The sequence below is a fragment of the Eptesicus fuscus genome, chromosome 17 (genome assembly GCF_027574615.1).
Source record: "Eptesicus fuscus isolate TK198812 chromosome 17, DD_ASM_mEF_20220401, whole genome shotgun sequence".
NCBI classification, from domain to species: Eukaryota; Metazoa; Chordata; class Mammalia; order Chiroptera; family Vespertilionidae; genus Eptesicus; species Eptesicus fuscus.
The window spans coordinates 18,454,774-18,473,209 of NC_072489.1; the positions used below are offsets into that span (position 1 = coordinate 18,454,774).

The 18,436-nt window shown below is 58.4% G+C and overlaps 1 protein-coding gene across 1 annotated transcript in view; it reads right to left on the bottom strand.

The window, feature by feature from the left end:
• UNC5B (unc-5 netrin receptor B) overlaps positions 1 to 18,436 on the bottom strand; it is a 79,552-nt gene that overhangs the window by 11,773 nt on the left and 49,343 nt on the right. The window contains exons 2-4 of the mRNA XM_008145413.3: positions 5,148 to 5,372; positions 940 to 1,083; positions 390 to 493 (exon numbers count right to left, since the gene is read on the bottom strand). Of these exons, the coding sequence (XP_008143635.2) occupies positions 390 to 493; positions 940 to 1,083; positions 5,148 to 5,372 (473 nt within the window). The remainder of the gene's footprint in view (positions 1 to 389; positions 494 to 939; positions 1,084 to 5,147; positions 5,373 to 18,436) is intronic.

Genomic DNA, 18,436 nt, shown 5'->3' on the forward strand with positions numbered 1-18,436 from the left:
GCAGAAGCAGGGCGGCGTTTTTTTCTGTGTCCACCCACAGCGGTGACGCAGTGAGGCGGGGCCACCGCCAGCCAGGCACCGCGCGGAGCACCACAGAACACAGTGGTTAAGATGACCACTGGGTGGGGCTGGGGGAGGTGGTGTGTACAGCCTGCGGCCGACCCCAGGAGTCCCGGGGGCTCCTGCCCCAGCTCTATCGCATCCCATGGGGTTGCCCCTGCAGAGGGCCCCGCCGGGGTCTGGCATGTGCTGAGTTGTACAGAAGTTTTAGTTCCTTCCTCTGTGAAATGGGGAGGGCTCTGGGAGCCTGAGGCATCATATCATGGCTGGTGTTAATGCCATGCTCATTGGCCTCTGCCATGCCCAGCGTCCTCCAGGTCCCCACTCACCTCAGCCACAGGCACCCCCTCTGGTGGGCGGCATTGCAGGAGAACCTCGTGGTCCAGGGGTACTTCCTTGCCCAGAGGCTCCTGGTCGAAGTTCTTGCGCAGATCTGGGAAGAGGGAGAGGACAAGGCCCAGTCTGGAGGCTGAAGTGCCCCATTCCAGCCGCGAGGTGGCAGTGCAAACCAAGGGAACGTTCGTGGGGACACCGGGCTTTTACCTGGGGAATATTAGCCTCTTCTCTAAAGTGGGGCCTTACCAGGTGGAGTTGCCGAAACAGGGTTCCCTCCCCGATGGCCTGGAATGGTGAGGAAGCTGGCAGCTTCCTTATATGGATGTGGTGAAAACTGGCCTTTACAAATCTGTGGGCCAGGGGTGGCCCAGGTTCTGGGTCTAGAAGCCTGCTCTGAGCTGGAGTCCATGGATCCTGATGTCTCTGTGGTGGGTGTCTTCAGCTAGATACCCCACGGGTGTGGAATTCCCTCCCCAGGATCCCGGGGACGGGGAAAGGGCCCAGGGACTGGAGCGGGTGGAGGGGAATGTCAGGGTGGCGTACATGCGATGCGGACATAGGCCCGGCGACTCTTGGTGGTGCCCGCAGAGCTCCAGGCCACGCATTGGCACCAGTAATCCTCCAGCCCAAACAGTTCCTCCACCTGCTGTCGAGACACCTCGATCTGCACCTCTCGCCCCCGCAGGCCTGGGAGGAGGAGAGACACTGTCAGGGGGGGCAGGCTGAGGACACAGGACATAGGACAGGGCACCATGACCCCTCTTCCTCTCTACCCCCGGGTCCTTCTGGCTCGTCTGCCAAGTGCCTCTCATTCCCACCTACCTTCTCATCTCTCTGCCGCCACCCGGACCCCAGCCGCCACTGCCCCTCACCGGGAAACGGCAATGGCTAAAACAAGCCCTCTCCCCCCATCCAATCCACACACCACCTGCCACCAGCGTGTGCTCCCCAAATCCACAACGGCACGTCATTCCCCTGGTTACGTCTCCAGTCCGCTCAGCGTGAAGACCCAGACCCTCCATCTGGCCCCCAGGCCTTGCACAGTCTACTCACTACAGCGCCCCCTGGGCGTCCTCCAGACCCTCACGTTACCCTGGCCCCTCTAGCCACAGGCTCTGTGCACAGAACTCCCTTCTGTCCTGTGTCCAGTGAACTCCCAGTCAGCTTTGGGCTGGGCCCCACTTCTGGAGGGAAGCCCCCTGGCCCTGGTCCATGCCCACCGGCTCTCAAAGCACTGCTCAGTGCCCCTACACGGCACCAGACACTGGTTGTCATTCCTGCCCAGCCTGGTTTCCCCACAGCACCCACCACTGTGTGGAACAGCATCCTTCATTGATGTGCTCCTGTGTTAACCATCTACCTCCTGCAGGCGAGTGAGGAGGGGCTTTGCCTGGTTACCGCTGTGGCCTAGAAGAGAGGCTCCCCCATATCTGAAGAGAGCACGCGGCCTCTCCCTGGTCACGGCTCTGGGGCCTGTGGGGCTGGAGCTGAGGGGAGGACCCTCTTCCTGGGAGCCCCCCGACCTCTCATTGGCTCCCTGTCAGGACCTGAAGGCCTCCCTGGATAACTGTGTCCACTAGCTCACAGAGAGGGATCTTCTGCCAACTCTCCCTTGACAAAGCCTTCTAGGCTCAGGAGAAAAAGTGAGCCCTCCTGGGTGAGGGTGCCGTCTGAAGCTCCTCCCCAAAGCTTGTGGGAGAACTGTGGAACCTCCTCCTCCAGGAAGCCCTCCCAGACTCCCCTGTCCCGGAATCCCTAAAGCTGCTCCTCCTTGCCATGTGTCCCAGCTCACACTTTCATGGCTGCACATGGGTTCTACTAAGCCCCCTGAGGGCAGGACTGTCGCCTGTACACAGGCAGTACTGTGACATGGTGGTTAAACAAAGCTGGACAGATGGACAGGTTTGAATCCTGGCCTCACCCTCCCACCCCTGCTCTGTGACCTTCACTAAGTTACTTTGCCTCTCTGAGCCTCAGGTCCCTCATCACAATAAAACACTCAGGGTAAACTCCAAATGAGTCGTGGCACTTACTGGGCCACAGCACACAGCTCAAGCTGGACCCAAAGCCACTCTGTCGGTCCTCTGGACCTCATCCAGCCCCTCCCTGTACATTCAGAAAGGGCAGGGGGCAGGCCCAAAGGCCCACGGCAAGTTGCCAGCAGAGCTGAGATCAGTGCTCTTGGCGTGCTGCCAGGTTAGAACTCTGTCCCTAACACTGACGCCTCTCTGGACCTCTCCCAGTAAAGCCATTGCCTTAACTCTCCTGCATCATAGGGGGAGGGGCTTACTCTGGGGAGCCCCTCTTGACAGCCAGGGACCTAAATGGGAGGGGGCTAGAGTTTGCTGTTGGGGAGCAGCAGGAGGGAAGAGGCTGCTGTGAAGGTGGGAGGGAGGGGTTCTGCTCGCTCGCAGTGGCTGCCTGGCGTGCTGGCCCAACAAGTGATGCTGCGTGGCCCAGGGCCGGGGAGCTGGGTCCCTGGCCCTTAGTTTCCAGGTGGTGAGCCTGGCAGAGTGCTTCCTCTCAAGGGGACCATCCATCCAAAGGGTTTCGGCCACACCCACCAGATGGACAGAGGGAAACCATCATCCCGGGCAGCTTGACACCTTGGTAATGGTCCTGGCAGGCAGAGAGGATGATGGGGCCTTTGGTCTCCTAGACTTGGGCCCCAGCACCAGGTGCTCCCCCGCCCCCCAGGATGATGGCAGCCTGGCAGGCAGTGCCTCGGTGAGGACACGGAACTGGGCTGCCTGCCCCAACCTGGCATGAGTTGCCACCAGTCCCGCCTGTCCTGGCCCAAAGCTGTCCTCCTCTGTGTTTTCAGGGCCAGGGAAGGCCAGGGGTGGGGAGCAAGAGGCTCGATTAGAACCGGCCACACTGCTGCCAGGGGGGTGGCCCACGGGACCACTGTCCCTTCTTTGTAGCTAATGGGACAAGAGAGCCCCAGTTTCCAGGGCTGGCGGGGCTTATGCGCCTGGTAGCGGGGGTGTAAGAGCCACGCTGCTACTGTTACTAATAATCGCAGGGGCTGCGGGGGTCCCCAGCAGGGTACACTGTCCCCTTGCTCTGCCCGGACTCCCACGGCTGACCTCTGATACAGGCCGGAGGGGCTCAGGAGGACAGAGAAGTAAGAGGACGGAGGGAAAGGCGTGTCTGGTGCCCGCTGGGTCCTGCGCTGCTCAGAGCTGTGCAAGGCGCTCACCAGGACCTCCCGGCAGCCTCCCAGGTCAGAAAGAGAGGAGTGAGCTCAGAGAGGCTGAGCGACTTCCCCAGGATCACTCACCCAGAGTGTGGGGGTAGCTGGCACAGATTATTTGTCTCTTAAAAATTGCTTTTTTATTTTTAGATTTTGGTAAGAATGCAACTCCGGGTCTATTTTTAAAATGTTCTTTTAAAAGTTTGGCAAAATATACACGATGTGAGAGTTACCATTTTAACCATTTTTAGTTCCGTGATATTAAGTACATTATGGGGTATAAGTTTTAAGCCTGGGTGGTTCTGAAATGTGTGAGCTTTTCATAGAAAAACAGAAGTTGGGGAAGAGAGAAAAAAGGAGAGAGAGTGAGAATGTCAGGGGAGAAGACACATAGAGAGTGAGGCTGAACGAGAGGAGAAAAAAAAGGAAGAATAGCCGAAACCGGTTTGGCTCAGTGGATAGAGCGTCGGCCTGCAGACTGAAGGGTCCCGGGTTCGATTCTGATCAAGGGCATGTACCTTGGTTGCGGGCACATGCCCAGTAGGGGGTGTGCAAGAGGCAGCTGATTAATGTTTCTCTCTCATCGATGTTTCTAACTCTCTATCCCTCCTCCTTCCTCTCTGTAAAAAATCAATAAAATATATTTTTTTTAAAAAAAGGAAGAATAAAGATGGGGGTGGGGACAGAGAGAGGGAGAGGGGAGCGGGGGGGACACAAGGAAAGAAGATGCAGACAGAGACGGGGACAAGGAGGGAGAGGTGGGACACAGAAGGAAATAAGAGGGGGCTAGACAAGCAGGAGGAAGAAACGGATCAAGGAAGAAACGCAAACACAAAGGCCGAGGCAGGCACTGGGGCCAGGGAGCCACCTGGGCCCGGGTTCTGGGGCTGCAGGGGACCAGCACCTGCCGTGCGCCCCATTTAACAGAGAGGAGCCGGCTCTGTCCGGAAGCCCGGCCTGGGCTGCACCCAGGCAGGATTCTAGGCCCTCCTTCGTGTCCCAGGTCTTCTCTGTTAGTGGGAGTGCTGGTTCCCATTCCCAGCAAGGACAGCGTTTCCTTCACAGAAATGAACTGTTTTCATTTTAAAGGGCTGATATTCAGTAAATAATCGTAGAGGTGCTGCTGGGGTGCAGCCCAAACCCGAAGGAGAGGCGAGCGTGTCTGGAGCAGAAGACCCCTTGCTTCTGGGAGGGGGGGATGGTGGGGGGAGCAGGAGGCAGAGCCCTGGCTGGGTGCTGGTGAGGAATCCTGGCCCCGACTAGACTTGCTCCCCGAGCTGAGCAGGATGGGAAGAAACTGGGAAAGGGAACAAGCGCTCAGCTCGGAAAGGGATTCGGTGCTACTTCATCTTGAGTCAGCCTGTGCCATGCGGCCGACCCTTGGGAAAATACTGACCCGGGGTGAACCACAGAGGGGAAACTGAGGCCCAGAGGGGCGCCACGGCTGCTTGAAGTCTCCCACAGAGTCTGGGGTGGTGAAGCCCAGGACCCAGTGTCCCTGCCCCCTCTGGGTTGGGGGTGTCCCTGGCGTGACCAGGCCAGTGGGGCGGCTCACCGGTGGCCTCGTCCCGGCCCTCCTGCGTGACGTGGTCATTCTGGCTGACCCACTCGCCGTTGCACTTGAAATAGATCTGCGTGGCAGGGAAGGCGCGGCAGCTCAGCTCCACCGGCTTGTTCTTCACGATGTAGGCGTCCTGCGGCTCCTGCAGGAAGTGGGGCAGCGGCTCGGCCGGCGCCGACGGGAAGGACTCGGGGAGCACCTCGCTGCCCGAATCAGTGCCTGTGCAGGGAGGGAAGGCTCTGTGAGGCCGGAGGCTGAGGAGGCCAGGGGCACCCACTGACCGCCCAGGAGCCCATGGCAGACGGAGGGGCATCTGGAGATGCTAGAGATGCCCTCTGTGACCGGGCAAGGTCTGGCTCCCTGAGCCTCAGCTCCCCTATCCTGCCCGGCTGTTAGGAGGCTCTGCTGTGGAGCCTGTCCCGGCTCTACGATGCTGTGTGCGATCTTCCTTACCGATGGAGAAATCGGGGTGGCCTGGCCAGGGGAGGGGACCTATCAAGGCGAGGCACCCCTGCGGCCCTCCAGCCCTCCCCGGTATCCCCTCCGCGAGCCCTCTCTGGCCTCCCTCCAGTTTCTCACGGTGATACCACAGTACGCTTGAGGCTAGAGTTCAAACCAGGCCAGCCCTGCCCCGAAGCCCGGGCGATGGGAGTGGGGAGAAGAGCCGAGACCCGCAGGGCAATGGGTGGGTGAGGTGGGGCGGCTGCACCGGGCCTGGGCTCCCCGGGTGCAGCCCGGCAGGCCTCCTCCTCCAGGAAGTCCAAGGCAGGGGCAGCATGGAGGGGAGACGACCTTCCCAGCAGCTCCACGCTGAGTTCCCTCCTCTGGTCTGGGGCTCCGATCCTAGCCTTTCCCACCTCGGCCAAGTCCATCCCTCTGCCCTCAGGGAAGGAGACTGCAGAGGCCGGGCACACACTGCGGCTGTCCATCCTTCCCCTGAAGGGGCCACAGGACACCCTGGCTGCCCGCCTCCCTGGGAAGAACAGCACCTCAGGAGGTGAGACGAACAGGAAGGGAGGGCAGCCAGCCACCCAGCGCTAGGATGGGGGAAACCAGGCCGCGCCAGGCTACTGGTTCACCATCCACTTAGGAAAATTGACTTTCCAGTGCCAAGTGCCAAGCGATCAGGTGGCTGGGACACGCGGCAGGGGGCTTGTCCTCCTCTGCTAACTGCGCCAGAGGAAGCAACACATTAAGCTGCAGGGGTGCCCCTGCCGGCCCCGCCCTCACCACCACCTACCGTCCCTGTCCCAGCGCCCCAGCGCCCCGCTAAGACCGGGCGCTTGTCCTCCTGAAGGAGCCACACACACCTGACGTGCCCAGGCCACGCTGACTCTGTGCACCAGCAGCTCCTGCTAGGACCGGGCGCTTCAGGAGCTCCGAGGAAATGCTGGCTTGTCACGGGCTCCAGGGTGTGTGTGTGTGTGTGTGTGTGTGTGTGTGTGAGTGTGAGAGAGAGAGAGAGAGAGAGAGAGAGAGAGAGAGAGAGAGAGAGAGAGATGGGGGAGGGGAGGGAGGGAGAGGGAGGGGGAGAGAGAGACAGAGATATGGAGGGAGGGGGGGAGAGAGAGAGAGAGAGAGAGAGAGAGAGAGAGAGAGAGAGAGAGAGAGAGAGAGAGAGAGAGAGAGACTGACCCCAGGGGGAGAGAAGGAAGAGCCAGCAAGAAGGGGTGTGACTTCAGCTCCATCCAGAATGCTGTGGGTGACCCAGGGAGAGCCCCTTAACTCCAACCCAGTCACTTCACCCCAAAGAGCGCAGGTCATGTGCGTTAACCATGCATGTGTGCCTGGGAGGGGCCGAGCACAGAGCACAAGTCACTGTATTAAAAACACAACTAATGCTCATCCCACACTAGGTGCTATGTTTGCAATATTTATTGAAAACGTACCTAATTCTTGCAACAACCTTGTAAGGCATGCTATACTAGTCCCCAGTTTATAAATGGGGAAACTGAGGCCAGGGAGGTTAAGCAACTTGCCCAGGGGCACACAGCAAGCAGGAGTCACAGCCAAGGTTTGAACCCAAGAAACAGACTTCAGTGTTAGGGCATTGCCCAGGACTCCACACTGCCCGTCACTGGAGTAGCTGCACACACCTGTGTCCCCTGAACCCTAACAGACCCTGACATTGGCCGGGACTCCACACTGCCCGTCACTGGAGTAGCAGATACACCGGTGTCCCCTGAGAACCCTAACAGACCCTGACATGGGCCGGGACTCCACACTGCCCGTCACTGGAGTAGCTGCACACACTGGTGTCCCCTGAACCCTAACAGACCCTGACATGGGCCGGGACTCCACACTGCCCGTCACTGGAGTAGCTGCACACACTGGTGTCCCCCGAGAATCCTAACAGACCCTGACATGGGCCGGGACTCCACACTGCCCCTCACTGGAGTAGCTGCACACACCGGTGTCCCCTGAACCCTAACAGACCCTGACATGGGCCGGGACTCCACACTGCCCATCACTGGAGTAGCTGCACACACCGGTGTCCCCTGAACCCTAACAGACCCTGACATGGGCCGGGACTCCACACTGCCCCTCACTGGAGTAGCTGCACCCACCGGTGTCCCCTGAACCCTAACAGACCCTGACATTGGCCGGGACTCTATAACTGTGGGGGTTCTCTCACCAAAGGTCCAGCGAGGCTAAAAGCGTCCTTCCTGTTTCAAAGCTGTGGAAATGGAAGCCCATCCAAATGAGGCAGCTGATTGACCACGGCCAGCTGGTGAGTGGGCAGCTAAACCGGGAGTCGCAGGGAGTATCCTGAGGCCAGGTCAGGGCTCCCCGATGCTCCCTTCCCTCAGCCAGGCAGGGAGACTCCTTCTCTGTAGGTACACGGGTAGCCTCAAGGGCCTGGCAGCTTGGGCAGTTGGTGGTGAGAGGGAGCTGGACACTGGTCTCCCAGTGGCCTGAGAGCTGGTCACTGTGGCCTCTCTGCCAGGCAGGCAGCTCTAGGGAGAGCAGGTTGGAGACCAGAGGGCAGGTGGGCAGCAGAGAACCTGCCAGGCTCCATGCCCACCTCCCACCATCCTGTTCAGCCTCAGGCCTGAGGTGTGTAAGGCAGGGATTTGCCTGAGGTCACCTGTCAGTGGGAGGTTCCCCAGGGTCTGAACTGGGCCTGACGGACCTCAGGCGCCTCATCTGTGAAATGGGGGGACTGGACCTTCCTCTGGGGGTGGTGACCACGAGAGAAGGTGTGTGGGCGCCCCTGGGTGCAGCTGTGTGCTCACCCTACCTTCTAACCACGTGGCCCCCAGGTGACCGCTTCCCCGGCTGGCTGCGGCACTGCGGGCTGCGTTTGTGACAGTTTTATAACCCTAATGCGGCTTATTTAGAAAGCTGGCACAGACGCGACGGAGCAAAGTAAACATTTAAACATTAGACATCCATTAGTGCAGCAGGCCCCGCCCTCCCGGCCCCACCCCTCCTCTCAGCCCTGGCACGAAGGTTCATCTCTGGCCTTGGCAGGAAGATGGCTGGGCGTCTTCCTCAGTGCCTGTCTGTCATGGCAGTGCCGGTGGCTCTCGGTGTAGCTGCTGCCCCCTTGCCAACAGCCCCACCCCCCAGGCTCCGGGAGGCAAATGCTGCCAAGAGGCAAGGAAGACGAACCAAGGACCGACCTCAGATTCCTCCCCAGAGGGACCCCTGGCAGACTACAGGCAGGCTGGCATGCAGTATGTGCTCAGCGAATGCAAATTACATAAAGGGGGGCTGGGGCTGCCACCGGGCCGGGCAGCAGCTGAGCTGGGCCCCCGCCCTCACCGCTGGACACTTCCCCTCCTCCTTGGCCCTGGCTCGGGGCTCCCTCGCGGCTGAGGGAGGCTCCACGGGTGTCCCCGACGAGGGCCCCTGGAGCCTGCCCGTGGGCGCCGGCTTGGAGGGAGAAGAACAGTGGAGTCTCGGGTTCCCGGGAGCTCTCTCCGCCAGATGCCGTCAGGAAGCGTTTCGAATAAACTCCCAGAGCCCACACCAACCCTAGTCAGAGCGTCCCGAACCTTTTTGGTCTTTAGGGTCTTGGTAATGTTGACCCTGTAATTTTTCGGGGTAATGTTTACTGTAAGGCCAAAAGAAATTCCGAGGGGTTCTGCTTGTTACGTAGTTAGATCTAAACAGCGTCAGTGCGTGCGTGCATGCATGCATGCATGCATATCCTAACACCTTAGTCGCCATTTGAAAAAAGAATATACATGATTTGAAAGTAAAAGATTACTTGTAGTCCGTTCCTAAACAAGCCACAGTGACTGACTTACCAATGAGGCACCACATAAGGTCTCCACTCTGGGGGTCAGAGTGGACACTGCCACCCTCACTGTCTGTCTCAGGGTTCCCCCGAATGCCCGCACCCCAGCTTTTCAAAGCTGTGATGCCATCCAAAGGAAAGAAGTGTGATGTAATGCTGACGCCATAAGCTGTCTTGGACTAGCAGCTGTGGCAGTGGCTGGCAGCCGTCCAGTACTACTGTGCTTCCTTGAAGATTAAAAATACCTCACAGCACCCCTGTGAATTGGCTGCGGCACCCTGGGGTGCCTGGGCACACGGTTGGAACCGCAGCCCTCTATGCTCAGTGCCACTGTTACCCTCATACCGCAGATGAGAAAACTGAGGCGGGGGGTCTGTAACCGGCACAGGAGGCCAAGGTAGTGAGCAGCCGAGTGGAGCGCAAACTCAGGCAGTCTGACGCTCGAATCCAACTCCGGGCCTGGGAACCAGCATTCATGCCCACGCTGAGCCAGGTGCCTCGACTATTTCAGCTAATTTACTCCTCGCAACCATCAAGGTGGGGGTTATCTCCCCACGCCACGGAGGACATGGAGCATCGAGGGATTTGCCCGAGGTCACCTGTCAGTGGGAGGAAGCCCGGCTCCCAGTCACCCATCTCCCTGGCCTCACTCCAGCGCTCCCCACTCAACACCTGAGAAGACGCCCCTGGGAGGAGACCTTGCCTTTGCCAGGCCAGACCGGAACTTCCTGCTGGCAGGAAAATGTCCCGCAGAAACTGTGTTTTTCAAATAGCAGGACTCATTTGAACCGACGGTTGCAAGACGGCAAACTGCCTTTAAAGCCGCAGACACGAACGGCCCAGCTCGCCCACGGAGAGGACGCACCCCCGCACAGAGGGCACTGCGGACAGTGAACACACGGGAAAAGAACCGCCGCTGCAGTCAGGGGCCCAGGGTGCGCACCCCGGCTTTGCTGCGTGGCCTTCCTCTCAGGCCTCGGAGACCCCGTCTGTAACATCGGGAAGTTGGTTGAGCCAATCTCTCAAGCCCTACTCTACTTCTAACACGTTGAGATTTGAAGATTCCTTATGGGGAATCTGTTCATGTATGACAATGTCCCGTGTGTAAGTGTTTCTTCAGGAAGTCCATTTGCTTAAAACAAGATCACCTTTCTTGCCATTTTTATTCGTGGCTCACACACCCAGCATCTCCTGTGGTCCTAAGACACCGTGTGGGGAGAGCCTGGGAGGGAGGGGGAGGAACTAGGTGCTGTTGAGCTCTCTCTGTGCCCCAGCCCTCCCCACCCCAGGCCTCAGACCAAAATGACCACCAGCGCCTCCGGGTGGGACTCCTGCGGGCACCAGGCAAACCCTCGCTTCTAATTCACCTGCACCTGCCTGTAGGAGGTCTCCTGTCAGCTCATCCCTTGGTGGCACAGATTCACAGCGACAGAGGTTGTTATTCAAGGACCAACTAGTGCAACATCCCCCATCGACGCCTGCTCCAACCTTGACTCCTACCTCCGGGATGGGAGCTCACCGCTGCCTTTCTCAGTGGGTGCGCCTTTGGACAGGCCTAACGGAAAAGTCCTCCTTACTTTCAGCTGGAATTTGCTGTCTGAGGTTGCAGCCACCGCGAGGATTTTCACCTCCGAGGTGACACCGAACAGCGTGCTTCCTCCTCCCCTGACAGCTGCCCAGTCTCTGGAGGCTGAGGCCTGCCCTCCCTGGCCTTCTCGTCTTTCTTTTGAATATTCATTCACGAGACACACTTTTGCATCCTCTCACCACCAACCTGGCTTCCTCATGGACAAGTTCAGTTGGCTCACAGCCCACTCTAAACTGGGGAGGGGAGAGGCGAGGGTGGGGTCTGGCGGGCACCTCCCTGCCCCAGGTTCTGGCAGCTGCTCCTGGAGGGCAGGGAGCACACCACACCCTTCTCAGTGTCCCCCCCCCCCCTGGGGTCCAGGAGGGTACCGGTCCCCTGGGAGGGTAGTGGAGCTTGCAGGACAGAGCGGGGAGCCTGAGCCCAGCCTCCACCCGACCGCAGGACGCGTGCCAGGCCGCACGCTCCTTCCCAGGGGCTGGGCCTTGGCAATGCCCGATGTGGAGACACAGGCTGCCACCTGGCAGGTGGGAGGTCCGGATGGGGAGGAAGTTGAGGCCACAAGCTTGTTTATGAGGTACCAGAATCTCAGCCACTAGGAAGAGCAGGAGCCAAGGGCCCTGGAGGTGGAGAACTGGCTTCAGGACAAAGGTAAAGAGGATGTACTTCCCAGAGGTTCTCGAAAGGAGGGAGAGGCTGAAACTAGTGTCTGGACGTTCCTGATGGGGGACTGTCCCAGCGGCTGGGGGAAGCCAGAGAGCCAGCAGACTGCTGCAGACCCTCTCTCTGCCCGGGACCTTGGGAGGCCGCTTCCGTCTCAGGGCCTTAGTTTCCCCATCCATGAAAAGGGGTAACAGGTGCTGCCCTGTCACCTCCGAGGTGTTGTTATGAAAAAACAGATGTAAATGTGCTCCGCTGACTGGGTGGTGCCCGTGCAGCAGGGGGAGGGGCCAGGCAGGGCATCTCTGTGCAGGGAAACCCTGAAAGCCTAGATTGGCAGGTTCCTCGGCCTATGGACACCTGAGACCCAGCAGGCTAGAAGCATAGAAAGTAGGTGCCCCAAGTGGGGCCCTCCACTCCACCAGCTCAGAGAGGGGAAGTGACGAATGCCACTTCCACAGCAAATTCACGGCCCCGCTGGACCATGGCCCAGTTTCTGGTCCGGGGCTGGGAGCGGAGACAGCACGGCCACAGCAGGGCCGCGGAGGAAGGCGTGGGCTCTGTCTTCCCAGGCCTGGGACGAAAACTCAAAACTCACTCCCGTCCACCTCAGTCCGTGCGCCTCTGGCTGGCCCTGCTGCCCAGGCAGAGGCCTCAGCATGAGGCCGCAGCGGTTTGGTAGGGAGGGCCCTGACACCCCTCCCACTGGCTTTTGTCCCAGGTGGGTGACAAGACCAGGCCTGGGTCCCCAGGCTCAGCATCTGGGGGCAGGCATCTGCAGCCCAGCAGGCCTTGTGTCTCAGGGCGGGCTGGCATGAGGTGGTGCCCGCACCGAGGGACAGGCCTGGGAGAGGAGAAGGGGGGCAGGCGGGAGGGGAGGGAGAGAGGAACGCCCCACGCTGGGCACATTTATCATCAGCAATCACAGTCTTTCTCTAGCCCCTGGACACTGGCTAATTCTCGCCAGCCTTGACCTCCCGCCGCATGGAAAATCTCTTCCATTCACTTGGAGGCTGATGTGCCCAGTGGGGAGTGAGGGGAGCGGGGGAGAGGAGCCCATTTATTATTATGTTTTAAAAACACACAAATCCCACATGGAAGGACCCCTCCCTGGACACAAAGCCCTTCTTCCATCTGGCCCTGGCTCCTGGCGGCTCTGGGGTTCGGGCTGGGGGCCCCCCTCAGAGATGGTTACAATGGCCGTTACTGATGACAAATGGGGGCTGGCGGACTTAGGGGAGGCTGAGCTATCCCTAACAAAGGAGGCCCCTTGCACGGCCCTTTTCCCATACCCTCTGCAGACCTGCCCGTGCCCGTGATATCACTTCCTGTGCAGGAAGTGGCCTCGGATGGACAGCTAAGGCAGGAGCTTGCATCCTAAAGGGGGTGTCTGACTGATCCTGAGAAATCTCTCTCTGGAAAGACTCAAGCGAAGGAGCCCATAGCAGGCTGGAGACCAGGCCCCAGGGCAGGCCACATTCTAAAGGGAGCCACACTACTTAGGAAGTAGGGAGGGACACTCTGGTTACTGCATCAGTGGTCTACCCTCAGGCTCTCGGAGGTACCTGGAGAGGCTGTATTCTACATCCATGAGCCTGGACCCTCCCTCCAGTCCCTTCCTCTGGTCACTGGGCTCCCTCAGCCTGGACCTGGGTCTCTCTAGGACTAATTTCTTGTTCCCTTTCCAAGTCCAAGGTCCCCGGTTGTCGCTGTACCTGGAGGCCTGGGTTGTAGGAGAGAGGATTCATTCTGCTTCCCCTTCCTCTCCCCAAAAGGAACGCAAAGCCCTCTCATCGGTCATACTCCAGATAACGTTTGTCCAGCACACAAGTGAGAACACCATCAGCAATACAGCAATTCTGTGAAGTAGGCGTTCCATTTCACAGATGAGGAAACTGAGGCTCAAAGAAGTGAAAAGTCCTGGACTTGTTTGAGATGCCCCAGACAAACAGATCCATCCTAACCTGGGAGGGGCCCATTGCCAGCTTGGTGCAGGCCCCAAGAAATCACACTCAGACACACACACACACCAAGAGGCTCACCCATACACCACCCAACGTCACCATCCACCACCACCTCCCCTGGACACCCAGAGAGCCCCAACCAGCTGGGACAGAGACTCTGCCTATGTCAACGTTTGAAGACAATGGCAGTGACTCAGGCCCGTGGGGGACCTGAGTTATATTATTTGGTCAACTTTCCGACGTGCCTCCAACTGCACGACCACCCATCACCACCTTCCGCAGTCTCCAAGCCCATGTCCTTCTACCCAGAGCGCTCCTGACTGTGCTCCCTACGTCCCCCTCTGCCCCCCATATCCACTCGCCTCACAGTAGCCCAGGCGGATCTTGCAAAATATAAACAAACCCCTCCCCTGCTCACACCCTCCAACCATTGGCATCCGAATGAAGCCCTCACCCCACTGAACCCTCAGACTTCAGGTGCTCATGTATCATCCACTATGTATCACCCAGGGGCTGTTAGCAGAGGGCTTTTAAACCATAAGCAAAATGCACAGGGCCCCTCTCTCTCAGCAGTCACACACGCCAGGGCCCCTGCTGTTCTCTCCTTCTGGGATGCACCCCTCCACCATGTCCCCATATGCTTGTGGCTGACGTTTTGTCATTGATATCTCAGCTCAAGTGCCACCTACCATCTCCCCAGTGAGGCCTCCCCTGATGACCAAATGCAAATTCATCACCCTCTCTCCTTCCCCGGTGCTATCCCCGCACTGTCATGGTTTCTGTGTTTGTTTGTTTTGGTTTTGACTGTGCTCATCTCTTTGAAATCACCTTCTTCCTGCATTTGGTTGTTTGCTGCTTGTGTCTGAACAGGTCTGCTCTCTGGAAGGCAAACTCCTTGAGGGCCTGGAAATAACTGGTTGGCTGCTTGTTTAGCTGGGCCTACTGGGGACACAGGACTTCCTCCAGCTGCACCACCCAGCCTCATTGGAAACACCTGGGGTGGCAGGTGAGCGTAGAAGGGAGCAGCCAGGGGGCAGAGGGCACAGGCTGCTGACCTGGGCCATGGGAGCCAGTCCCTTTGGAAACCCCATCCTGTAGGATGCCACCAACTGATGGAACCTCAGCGACCATCTAATCACTGTCCTCTAGGATGGAGAACAGAGAGGGTGTGGCTTGGCCTCGGACCACACAGCATCTGAGCAGCAGAGCTAGTAAGAGAAACTGGGCTCTAGACTCCCAGGGAAGGTGGGGGAACTTTATTTTAAAAACCACCTTTTCTAATAAAAAGGTGGTTTTTTTTTTTTTACACTTACAATTTAGGGAAAAAGGATGAAAATAAAACTCACCTATTTCCATCCCCAGTTTACCAGAATCAACACTGGGCATTGGTCCTCTTTGCCTTTTTTAGATGCACATATCTTGTTACTTAAAGGGGCCTCACTATATACAGTTGTGTGTTCTATGTTTTCCTTCCAAGGCTGTTCGCAGAGGACTTTTAAACCATAAGCAAAATGCACAGGGCATCTCTCTCTTGGCAGTCACACACATCAGACGGGCACAGGCCAGCTGGGCAGACTCCCCTGGCACAGCATTTCAGGGTTGGAAGAGCTGCAGGATGCAGAGCATGTGCGGGGAGCCACCGGCCAATGACATCAGGTTGGCTCTGCACGCCCGGTGTCCTGTTCGTCTCCCAGAAAAGTAAAGACGCACATGGGTATAGCCTCTGGCTCAGGGGTTGCCTGGCAGGCAGTGGTTGCGTCCCTGCTGCCCTTCCTTCCGGGCGAGGTGTCCCCATGCCGCCTTGGAAAGTCCAGGGTCATGCCTGTTCTTAGAGTGCCCCCAAGTCACAATTTCCTCTGCCTTCCCAGCTTCACGCTCGAGGGCCAAACAGCCCCTCCTTGCAAAGCAAAGACAACTGCCAACACATTGCAAAGTGGAAAAACTACGATGCTTGCCCACTGCCGTCAGCACTGTCACCACGCCTGGCCAGACCCTGCCCCGGTGGTGGCTGCGGGCCACCTGGCAGGCAGCTCACACCCTGGGAAATGGAGCCGTTGGACCTGACTCCCACCCTTGACTTCCAGAGGGGGACCCTGAGGCCAGGAAGGGACAACAACGTGTCCACGGCCAAACAGCCAGTTGGTGGCTGCAACACCCCTGGTTTCCTGGCATCATGGTGGCAAAAAGAGACTCACAGTAGGGAGAGAGAAAAAGGGGTACCCAGACAGGCCCTTGTCAATCTGTGAAATGGGGCCTGGGACCAACAGGGAGAGATGAACAGAGAGGAAGAGTTGGGAGTTACGGAGAAAGAGGAACCTGAGAGCAATGAGTGGTGAGTGGAGCTGTGTGTGGGCTGCTCCTTCGATGTTCTGAGCCTGGAATCCACTTGGGTTCCTGTTTAGGCCTCGGGGGCCAGGGGAAGAAGGTGGCCATCCCTCTCTGGCCTTCGTTCTCACTCCTGTGTCTCTTCCACAGGCCAGGAAGGCAGACGCTGGAGACTCGCACTCTCGGGGATACCCTGGGACCAGAGGCGGGGAGTAACTGGCCTCAGGTCGCACAGCAGGTACAAGCAAAGCTGGGAGTGGAATAGGGGCATCCTGGCACTCAGCCCAATGCTCTTCCTCTGCCTCTCTCTGGTTCCAGCTGTGGTGAAGACCTGGCCCTGCGCTTGGGTGAGAAGTTGAGTTGTTGTTGGTGGAGATGCGGGGAGACGGATGCACTGGCCAAGGGGGAAGGCACAGATGGCTGCTCAGGTGCACCTCGAGGGAGGCAGGGGGGTGGGCAGGACTCACCCCATTCTTTAACCAAGCATTTTCCGAGCTTCCCTTGACCGTGCCTAGGGGAGAGCCTGGGGAGTAATGACCAAGCTTCAGTCCTACCAATGGGAAGCTCACAGCAAAGGTTCCAAGTTAAGGATCCAGACACCCCGACTCTGACCGGCGCTCAGCGTGCCTCCAGCCTGCAGTCATGGTGACTCCTCTGCCTGCGGACCCGTCAGTGCAGACGTGAATCCGAAGCTTTGTCTGTGGCTCCTTCATTCTCAGGCAAGGAGGCAGCCCCCTTCCTCCAGGAAGCAGGCTTTGACTACCTCCACGTGGCTCCTGCGGGGATGTCTCTTTCTCTAGGCCCCTGTAACCCCTCGTATTTCTTGGGCTGAAACACACTGGTGCTGTCACTGGCTCATGAAGTGAACTTGGGCACCCCACTTCCCTCTGGGCTTCAACCTTCCCTTCTGGGAAATGGGGTCACCTTGGCTTGCTTCTCCCCCACAGTTGTTGGGAACATTAAGGTCAGAAGTACGAAGCCTTTTTGCCAGCTGGGCAGCCCTGTGCCCTTGCTAATTTTGATTATTGCTTTTCACAGTAAGAAACAGTGGGTGTGCTTTCCCGGGGTTGCCAGGGGGCACCACCTTGACACCAGCTCCAGGGTCTTCCTCTGGGTTTGCGCGTCACTCCCCACTCCTGCCCTGGCCCAGCCCCCCAGCTGCTACTCTGGCCCACGCCATGATGAGGTGAAGCTGCAAAAGGCTGATGCAAGCTGGAAGGAGGGAATGAAACAGACTCAAGTGGTGCGGCTGGAGCTCCACCCTCCGCCCCGGGGGACCCTGGCACTGCCCCTGCCCGCTTGTTTGCACCTGCTGATGTAATCGATGGGCCTCCTTGGCTCAGGACTCCGCCTGTTCACCTCGGCCTCTGTGCTACAGCCAGAGGAAGAGTTGGAGGGCAGGAGGGCAGGCGCAGAGCCGCAGGCAGCATGAGAGGGCTATTCTCCAGGGTGGGGCGACTGGGCCCCAGCAGAGGGAGGAAAGACCCTGAAAAGTGGCACGAAGATGAGCAAGCGCCCTGGAATACACAGGATATGGGTCAACCCCGGTGCCCATGTCCCCAAGCCTGGTGCATGGCAGGCACTCAGCTTGTCACTCTCTCCGTGGATTTCTTGAGGCAAATAAGGAAGTCTGCGAGGGGAAAAGTGAAAGAATGGAAGTGTGGCTCCACGGAAGAAAAATACCAGAATAGTCCTGGGCCAGCCACCAGCTCACTGGGTGACTTCAGGCCAGCTGCCTCACCCCCTGGGCCTTGGCTTGTCAATCTGTAGGATGGGCACAACATCCCTGTGCCCACCTCACAGAGACAGCTGGGACCACAGGTGTGCGAGTAACAGGACACTGAAGCATGTGGACGGTTCCAGGGAGCTAGGGACTGGGGGGTGAGGGGGCTGGGTGGGTAGGAATTCTCACCTGGAGCCCTGGAGGAGAGGCGGGCCTGTCAGCTGTGCTCTGCCTGGCCTGGCCCAGGAACCTCCCCTTGGGGAGGAAGGCACGGAAGAGAAGAGGAGCACACGGCTCCCAGAGGCCTCTAAGGAGCCATCAGAAACACTGAGGTGGTGCAGACAAGAGCCAAGACACACTCCTGGAGACTGTCAGGCCCCCGACCCCGGCGCCCAAGGTCTGGGATCACCTGTCTCCAGACTCTAATTCTCAAAGCTGGTTTCCCAGGAGACAACTCTGCTCTTTCCCGAGAAAGGGGAGAAGAGCACCTTACCTAGTTCGTGAGTCTCTTTGGTTGATTTTTAAAAAAATATGTTTTTATTGATTTCAGAGAGAAGAAGGGAGAGGAGAGAAAGACAGAAACATCAATGATGAGAGAGAATCATTGACTGGCTGCCTTCTGCACACCCCCTACTGGGGACTGAACCGGCACCCGGAATCAAACCGTGACCTCCTGGTTCATAGGTCAACACTCAACCACTGAGCCATGCTGGCGGGGCTCTTTGGTTGATATTGAAAGTTCCTGAAAGACAGGAACCAGCCAGGTGGGGAGACGTCCAT